General features: G+C 59.1%; 1 protein-coding gene across 1 annotated transcript in view; it reads left to right on the top strand.

Annotated features, from left to right (window-relative positions):
- The window catches only part of CABP7 (calcium binding protein 7), an 11,194-nt gene extending 3,348 nt beyond the window's left edge, over window positions 1-7,846 (top strand). Inside the window, exons 2-5 of the mRNA XM_071572142.1 lie at window positions 3,644-3,787; window positions 5,902-6,014; window positions 6,854-7,007; window positions 7,109-7,846. Of these exons, the coding sequence (XP_071428243.1) occupies window positions 3,644-3,787; window positions 5,902-6,014; window positions 6,854-7,007; window positions 7,109-7,236 (539 nt within the window). The 3' untranslated portion in view covers window positions 7,237-7,846. The remainder of the gene's footprint in view (window positions 1-3,643; window positions 3,788-5,901; window positions 6,015-6,853; window positions 7,008-7,108) is intronic.
- The last annotated feature ends 1,772 nt before the right edge of the window (window positions 7,847-9,618 follow it).

Here is a 9,618-nt window from a genome sequence, read left to right on the forward strand (position 1 = left end):
AAGGTATTTGTGTGTGTGTGTCACACAAGTACAGTGTCACTGCAAGGTGTTTGTGTGTGTGTGCACACAGGTACAGTATCACTGCAATGTGTGTGTGTGTGTGTGCACACAAGTACAGTGTCACTGCAAGGTGTTTGTGTGTGCACACACAAGTACAGTGTCACTGCAAGGTGTTTGTGTGTGTGTGTGCACACAAGTACAGTGTCACTGCAAGGTGTTTGTGTGTGTGTGCACACAAGTACAGTGTCACTGCAAGGTGTGTGTGTGTGTGCACACAGGTACAGTGTCACTGCAATGTGTGTGTGTGTGTGTGCACACAAGTACAGTGTCACTGCAAGGTGTTTGTGTGTGTGTGCACACAAGTACAGCAGCAGTGCAGGGGATGTGTGGTGTGTGCACAAGCACAGCACTGCAGGTGTAGGTGTGTGTGTGTGTGCACAAGTACAGCAGCACTGCCATGTGCTTGCACACACGTGCACATAAGAGCTGAGCAACACGTGTGTGTTTGCCAGCAGAGGCACATCCCTGGGAGGTGGTTGTGTGTGCACAGGTACATCCTTGCAAGGTGTGTGTGTTTGCACGCACAGGCACACCCCTGCAAGGTGCTGGTGCATGCACACACAGGCACAGCATCACCACATGGGCTGTGTCCGTGTGTACATCTGTGCACACACAGGTCTGGAGTCACTGCCTGGTGTGTTTGAGCCCTGCTGCTGTGCTGTCTGTGTGTGCCCACTGCGGTGTCTGTGTGTGCACACTGTGCAGTGGTGACTGTGTGGGCACCTTGTGGTGTGTGTGTGCCCTGTGGTCTGTGTGTGTGTGCACTGTGGGGTGTGTGTGTACACACTGCAGCAACTTTGAGTGCACACTGTGCAGTGGTGTTTTTGTGTGCACACTGTGCTATCTGTGTGTTCACACTGTGCTGTGCTGTCTGTGTGTTCACACTGTGCTGTCTGTGTGTTCACACTGTGCTGTCTGTGTGTTCACACTGTGCAGTGGTGTCTGTGTGTGCACACTGTGGTGTCTGTGTGTTCACACTGTGCTGTGCTATCTGTGTGTTCACACTGTGCTGTCTGTGTGCGCACTGTGTGTGTGTGTGTGTGGGTGTGCACACTGTGCCATATCTATGTGCACACTGTGGTGTCTGTGTGTTCACACTGTGCTGTCTGTGTGTGCACTGTGTGTGTGTGTGGGTGTGCACACTGTGCCATATCTATGTGCACACTGTGCTGTCTGTGTGTTCACACTGTGCTGTCTGTGTGTTCACACTGTGCAGTGGTGTCTGTGTGTGCACACTGTGGTGTCTGTGTGTTCACACTGTGCTGTGCTATCTGTGTGTTCACACTGTGCTGTCTGTGTGCGCACTGTGTGTGTGTGTGTGTGGGTGTGCACACTGTGCCATATCTATGTGCACACTGTGGTGTCTGTGTGTTCACACTGTGCTGTCTGTGTGTGCACTGTGTGTGTGTGTGGGTGTGCACACTGTGCCATATCTATGTGCACACTGTGCTGTCTGTGTGTTCACACTGTGCTGTCTGTGTGTGCACACTGTGCTGTCTGTGTGTGCACTGTGTGTGTGGGGGGTGTGCACACTGTGCCATATCTATGTGCACACTGTGCTGTCTGTGTGTTCACACTGTGCTGTCTGTGTGTGCACTGTGTGTGTGTGTGGGTGTGCACACTGTGCCATATCTATGTGCACACTGTGCTGTCTGTGTGTGCACACTGTGCTGTCTGTGTGTGCACTGTGTGTGTGTGTGGGTGTGCACACTGTGCCATATCTATGTGCACACTGTGCTGTCTGTGTGTGCACGCTCCCTCCATGCCCCAGGGTGCAGTGGTGGCTCACCCAGCCTCGTGTGACACCCACAGGTGCTGCTGTCCCCAGGGTGTCCCCGTGGGGTGTCCCCCAGTGGTGCTGCAGGGACTGATGGCAGCAGCAGGAGCCCCAGGGTGACCCCACAAGGTGCCCACGTTGCTGCAGGAGGGACGTGCTGCCACCTGTTCCCATGTCCCTGTGTCCCCTGCCCGGTTTGGGGGACATGGGTGACACCAGACACTGCCTCACACCGGGACCAAGCAGGCGTGGGGTGCAGGTGGGGGGGCTGTGGCTCAGCAGGGAGGGTCGGGGTGGCCCAGCTGGGACCACATTTTGGCCACTTTTGGGACTTGTTCTTGCCTGTCCCACAACACCCTCAGCCATCTAAGGAGCCCCCTGTGAGCTCTCCGGGATGAGCATCCTTGAAGGATGAATTTTTGGGATAGCTGGAGCAGAGCAGGGCTCCACAGGAGCACAGGGGGAACCAGGAGCATACTCCTGCCCAGGCAGGGACACTGGCCAAGGAAAGGCTCAGCCATCACAGTGACAGGCCAAAAAACCCCCAGAACTCCCCCCAGACTCCTCAGAAAACATCACCAATGTGTCACCAGCCGGGCAGGGATGTCCCCAAGTGCTGGGGGTCGGTACCACAAACCAACATGGGTTTGTCTCCCCAAAAACAAAATTCTCAGCCCATTTCTCCTGCCAGGATCCATCTCCAAGAGCCCCTCTGTCAGCTGGCACAGGGAAGGAAGAGGCACCAACATCCCAACCCGGCTTCCTGCTGTTCCCAATACAAATTCCCTGGTCCTTCTTTTCCGTGAGCTTTTTTCCAGCTCCAAATATGCCCCAAAACAAAGCCCAGAGCACAGCAGGAGGTGGGATGGGGCCGATGGGAACACACTGGGCCTCAGTTTCCCTGCTGCCCTCCAAGCCTGGCACAGCAGGGATCTTCCTCCACATCCCGAGGGTTTGTTTTAAGGCAGAAACCCCAAATCCTCCCATTTTCTTCCCACTTCTTCTCCACCCGGGAAAGGGCTGAACGCTGTGACAATTCCAGCAAGATTTGGGATTTTTTGGAGGTGAAGTGAAGCACAGCTCAGACACCCACCCCTGGATGCCAGAATGGGGGCAAAGACCCACTTTGGGACTGTGGGATGGGGCACAATTCCACCCCATGATCCCCAAATGGGCCCAAAGTCTCACCCCATGATCCTGGATTGGGGACACCCCCCAGCCCTCCACACCCAGACCCAGGATCCTCAGGGATGCTCCCAGCTGGATGCTGCAGCACTGTGGGGGTCCCCCTACCTGCAGCTCCCACCTGGTGACACCCCAAGCTCAGGCACATCCCTGGAATGTGTTTTTGGGGCAGAATGCCAGGTTTTTGGCTGTGGAATGCCTGGCAGTGGTGAGGGCAGGGTGGGTGCTGTGAGCGAGTGACAGGAGCAGGAGCAAAGATTTGGGGTCTGTTGGGGTCCCTCTGGGGGGCTGTGGGGGCGTGTGCTGCCCTGCCCCAGCTTCCCTCTGTAGGGATGCCCAGGAGGGGTGGGTGGGATGCTCAGGAGGGGTGGGTGGGATGCCTAGGAGGGGTGGGTGGGATGCCAGAAAGGGTGGGTGGGATGCTCATGAGGGGTGGGTGGGATGCTCAGGAGGGGTGGGTGGGATGTTTGGAGGGGTGGGTGGGATGCCCAGGAGGGTGGGTGGGATGTTTGGAGGGGTGGGTGGGATGCCCAGGAGGGGTGGGTGGGATGGCTGGAGGGGTGATGGGGTGCCCAGGGGGGCTCTGTGGGTGCCGCTGGACTCACCCTGCTCCCCCCACAGAGATCCGTGAAGCCTTCAAGGTGTTCGACCGGGATGGCAACGGGTTCATCTCCAAGCAGGAGCTGGGCACAGCCATGCGCTCCCTGGGCTACATGCCCAACGAGGTGGAGCTGGAGGTCATCATCCAGCGCCTCGACATGGACGGTAGGACCCTGGGGGGCACAGGGGTGGGCACAGGGACAGGACCCCCAGCCCCTGCTGTGGTCAGACACACAATTCTCCCCATTGCCACCCCACTGGGTGCTGCTGGACCCAACATGGGATGCAGAATGAATCTGATCCAGGTGTGACCCGCGTGCCAGAGCCTCCCGTTCATCCATCATCATCATCCTCACCACTGCAGCTGTTTGGGAGGGTTTAATGATGCTGGGATGCTAAACCTGCTGGGATCGTGCTGCCGAGGCTGGATCCTGCACCCCGGGCTGGATCCTGCACCCCGGGCTGGATCCTGCACCCTGGGCTGGATCCTGCACCCTGGGCTGGATCCTGCACCCCAGGCTGGATCCTGCACCCTGGGGTGGATCCTGCACCCCGGGCTGGATCCTGCACTCTGGGGTGGATCCTGCACCCCAGGCTGGATCCTGCACCCCGGGCTGGATCCTGCACTCTCGGGTGGATCCTGCACCCCGAGCTGGACCCTGCACCCCGGGCTGGATCCTGCACTCTGGGGTGGATCCTGCACCCCAGACTGGATCCTGCACTCTGGGGTGGACCCTGCACCCCGAGCTGGACCCTGCACCCCGAGCTGGACCCTGCACCCCGGGCTGGATCCTGCACTCTGGGGTGGATCCTGCACCCCAGGCTGGACCCTGCACCCCAGGGTGGATCCTGCACCTTGGGATGGATTTTGCACCCTGGGATGGATCCAGTAACCTGGGGGGGATCCTGCACCCTGGGATGGATCCTGCACTCCGGGATGGATCCTGCACTCTGGAGTGGATCCAGCACCTCAGGTTGTGTCCTCAGCACCAGTCAGGCTGGCCGTGTCCCTCCAGCACTCGCTGTCACCATCACCCTGTCCCCGTCCCTCCTGTGTCTGTTGGGACCTTAAAGAGCTCCTTAATTTATTGGTTTTCCTTTCCCCGTGTAAAAGCCTTTCCGGCAGCGCTGCCAAGGCGCCGCTCCCCTCATTACTCACCGTTTGTGCTGCCCTGACAGCCCCACACCAGAGTCCCCACGGCCACAGGGCATGGCCAGTGTGGCCACCCAGCACCCCGGGGGACAGGGCCACCACCGGGGGCCCAGCTGGAATTGGGGGCCCAGCTGGGATTAAAATTCCAGCTGGTGTTTGCACTCCTGGATGGTGCTGATCACCCCCATCCAGCACTGGTGTGCTCCAGTCAACACTGGGTGTCCCCAACTCACACTGGAGGTCACAGTGCAGGTCCCCAGATGGCATTGAGGGCCACCCCCAGATGGTATTGAGGGTCCCCATCCAGCACTGGGGTCCCCAGCCAGTGCTGACAATTCCAGCTGGGGCTGGGGACTCCCAACTTTGTTGGAGCATCCCCACAGTTTTGGGGTCCCTGGTTGGTTATGGGGATCCCCAGACAACAATGACAGTCCCCAACTACCACTGGGAAGTCTCCAGATGGCACTGAGGTCCCACCTGGAACTGGGATTCCAACCAAAGTTCAAGGTCCTGGAGGGTGTTGGGCTTCCCCAGCCAGCACTGAGAGGTGAGGGGGGGAAGTGCAGTCGACATTGGGGGTCCCCAGCTCCCATTCTGTGGGACCCAGGTGGTATCAGGGGGTCCCCAGCCAGTACTGGGTGACCCCAGATGGCACTGGGGGTCCCCAGCCAGTGTTTGGTGTCCTGGCTGAGGTTGGGGACCCCCTTGCTTTGCTGGAGGGTCCCACCTGATCTTGGGGACCTCAATTGGTTTTGCGAGTCCCTGCCATGGAGTCCTGGCAGGTATTGGGGGTCTCCAGTCAGTTTGGGTCCTGGTTGGTGAAGTGTGAGGTGCCATAATACCGACTGCCATTGCAGAGTATTTGTGACCCCTGGGGGAGAAGGAGGGCTCTGAGCATGGCCTGAGCCCCCCAGGGATCAGGGGGTCCCACAGAGGGTCTCCCCAGGCAGTGCTGAGCCCAGGACTGGGGTCTCCCCAAAAAACACCGTGGTTGGAGCAGGACCCTCATGGGGCTGTGCAAGAGTGGTGGGGAGGGGGCACCTCTGAGCATCACCAAGTCCAGGCCGGGAGTCCTCCCGCAAGCAACCCCTTTGAGGGGTGTCACATGTGCCCCCGTGTCCCACAGGTGATGGGCAGGTGGACTTTGAGGAGTTTGTGACGTTACTGGGGCCCAAACTGTCCACCTCGGGCATCCCCGAGAAGTTCCACGGCACCGACTTCGACACCGTCTTCTGGAAGGTACAGACACCCCCCACCCCAGGGCAGAGCCCCAGAACCTGCACCAGGAGCAGGGGGGGCTCAGGGCTGGCGTCGGGGTTGGGGTCAGGGTTAGGATGAGGGTCAAGGCTGGAACTGGGGATAGGCTGAGGGTGAAGGTCGGGATCAGGCTCTGGGTCAGGGTCAAGTTTAGGGTTGGTTTGAATCAGGATTAGGGTTAGGAAAAGGTTTAAGGTCAAGCTCAGGCTCCAGCTTAGGGTTAGTGTGTTAAGTGCCAGGGTCAACACTGGTTTAAGGGTCAGGGTAAGGGTTGTGGTCAGATTTGGGGTCAGGATTAGGTTTAGGACCAGGGTTAGGATCAGGGTTAAGGTCAGGTTTAGAGCTGGAGTCAGGAACAGGTTGAAGATTGATGTCATTGTTCAGGTCAGGCTTAGGGTGGGGGTTAGGCTCAGGCTCAGGCTCCAGTTTAGGGTTAGTCTAATCACCCGGATCAGGGTCAGGGTGCACCAGCTGAGCTTTCCTGTCCCTGCCATGCTTGGGCTGGGGTTTGGTGCCAGCACCCTCAGGGGATCACCAGGACCCCAGACCTTCCCTTGCCAAGGCCAGGGGGATCCACCCAGGGCACCACACCCAAGGGTGCCAGGGGACCCCAGAACCCCCTGCCCCTGCCTCAGGGTGACTCCCTGCCCCAAGGTGACCCCCTGCCCCGGGGTGACCCTCGCCCCTGCCCCGGGGTGACCTCCTGCCCCGGGGTGACCCCTCACCCCTGCCCCGGGTGACCCCCGCCCCTGCCCCGGGGTGACCTCCTGCCCCGGGGTGACCCCCCGCCCCTGTCCCGGGGTGACCCCCGCCCCCCGCAGTGTGACATGCAGAAGCTGACGGTGGACGAGCTGAAGCGGCTGCTGTACGAGACCTTCTGCGAGCACCTGTCCATGAAGGACATCGAGAACATCATCATGACAGAGGAGGAGAGTCACATGGGCACGGCCGAGGAGTGCCCTGTGGACGTGGAGAGTGAGTGCCAAACACCCCCGGCACCCCCGCCAGGGGTGGCTCCGGCCCCCCGTGGTCCGGGAAGGGTTCATGGGGATAACCCGCTGTTTTTGCGCCCCCAGCCTGCTCCAGCCAGCAGATCCGCCAGACCTGCGTGCGGAAGAGCCTCATCTGCGCCTTCGCCATCGCCTTCATCATCAGCGTGATGCTCATCGCCGCCAACCAGGTGCTGCGCAGCGGCATGAAATAGTGGGGTCACCCGCGGCCCCACAGCGAGGAGGAGAGAGCTATAAATATATATAAATATGTATCTGTACATCCATCCGCGGCCCCCCCGGGCGGGGGGCGGCGAGGGGACGGAGGTGTCCCCGCCGTGCCGGGGCGGTGCCAGCGCATGGCTGGGCACGGAGACTTTGGCGGCGACACGACCGCGCACCGACCCTCCCTCGCCAGGCAAAAACCAACCTGTAAGTGCATGGAACGTGCATGGAGCCCCGTGTGCCCCCTCCCCGCGGCGGAGCCCGGCGGATGCTCCGGTCCAGCGTTATAGCTCATATTTATGATAAACCAAATCATCCCCTAAGCAATACACGCGCCTGAGATGGTTCCTAGAGCCGGGAGCGTTTGCATGGACTTGGCTGCCAAGGGCTGGATTTCCCCACCCCAGAGCCCACCCCTGTCCCCCCGCCCCGTGCCGTGCCTCTGTTTCCCCACCTGCCCAGTGCGGGGACATTCCTGACCTCCTGCTTGATGCACTTTGAGCCGCCCCCACCCTTGGGAAGAGCCGGAGCGACCCCCAGGCCGGGGAGCCCCGCGCCCCCCGAGCCCCCCAGCCTGTATGTAGCACCCACCTGGGCACCGGAGTGGTTCGGATTTGGGGCCGTTTCTCATTCCGTGGGGTTTTGGGTTGTTTTTTTTGGGGGGGGCTGGTGTGGGGGGTGGGATGGGGGTTTTTCTTTCGTTCTTCCTGGTTGGTTGTTTCCGGTCTGAAATAAAACTGGGATTTCTGAAGCGTTCTGGGCCGTGGGGGCTCGTGGAGATGTGGGGTGATGGGGCAGGTGGTGGGGCAGGGCCACGGGAACACCCCCGGGAGGGATTCCTCCTGGAAAGGGAGGTGGGCAGCGCCTGGGGGATCCCAAAGGGGCTGGAGCAACCCCAGACCTGGGGGTAGCAGGACCTGGGTCCTTGACAGGTCCCATGTCCTCTGCCCCGCTCCAGCTGTGGGTCCTGCTGTGGATCCAGCTGTGGATTTAACTCTGGGTCCTGCTGTGGGTCCTTCTGTGGATCCAACTGTGGATCCAGCTGTGGGTCCTGCTGTGGGTCCTGCTGTGGATCCAACTGTGGGTCCTGCTGTGGGTCCTGCTGTGGATTTAACTCTGGGTCCTGCTGTGGGTCCTTCTGTGGATCCAACTGTGGATCCAGCTGTGGATCCAACTGTGAGTCCTGCTGTGGATCCTGCTGTGGATCCAGCTGTGGATTCTGCTGTGGATCCAACTGTGGATCCAGCTGTGGATCCAGCTGTGAGTCCTGCTGTGGGTCATGCTGTGGGTTCTGCTGTGGATCCAACTGTGGATCCTGCTGTAGGTCCTGCTCTTTCCCATGGATCCAGAAGGTTTTATCCCCCTCTCCATATCCTGTCCCTGATATTTTGTGTTGGGTTTGAGGATGTTTCCAGCCTGTTCACCTCAACAGGGAGGACACACAGCCCAAGCCCCTTCCCAAAAATGCTCTCACCCACCTTCGCAGCAATTCCAGGGGGCAGCAGGATCTGGTTGGGGGGCTCAGAGGGGCTCTGTGGGGTCACCCCCCTGGGCTGGGCAGGGGATCCTGCCCCAGGTAACACCCTGTTACTCCTGATTTACACCACGGAGGGGCCTGGCCCTGGTGTGACCCGCCCATGCTGAGGGGGAACCACCACGGCCTCACATCTCCGTGTGCTGGGGGGGCCATTCCCACCTATTGGATCATCCCAGAGATGCACTTTTAATGGCAAAGAGATTAAAGGAATAAATAAAAACATGGGAAGCACTTGGGGCCGTGAGAGAATCGGGCAAAGCTGCAGCCCCACCATGGGCAGTGCCAGGGGCTCCTCCCTGGGAATGGGGCTGGGGGAGCCCATCCCAGGGCATCCCCACCCTCACATCCCTGGGACCTGGTGGATCCCATGGGGAAAACACGTTTCCTTGCACTGGCACAGGAATTCCCACCCTGCAGCATGGTGGGAGGACACCCTGTTTGTGGGATGTCAGGAGGAATTGTCAGCGTTTCACTGATTTGGGGTTGGTGGGGATTTTTTGATCTTGTATAATTTGTCAAACAAATTGAAGCAAACGTCCAAATGAGAAATGGAAATGGGAAGTGCTCCACGGCAATGGAATCATTCCTGCTGCCTCGCAGAGTGCGGGAGGCTCCGTGGCCGTAATGAAATTTCATCCATCTCCCCACAGAAAGTTTGGATGTTTTATGAACTGGCATTTCCAAAGGAGCCACGTGGCCCCTGAGACATGTATATATATATATATCTATAAATATAAATATCTATTTTTTAACCAGGTCTATTATAGACACCGAACAAACATAAGAGAAGCGAAAAGGAAACGAGGACAATTTAATTTGCCAGAAAATACAATGA

The sequence above is a fragment of the Pithys albifrons genome, chromosome 17 (genome assembly GCF_047495875.1).
Source record: "Pithys albifrons albifrons isolate INPA30051 chromosome 17, PitAlb_v1, whole genome shotgun sequence".
Classification (NCBI taxonomy): domain Eukaryota; kingdom Metazoa; phylum Chordata; class Aves; order Passeriformes; family Thamnophilidae; genus Pithys; species Pithys albifrons.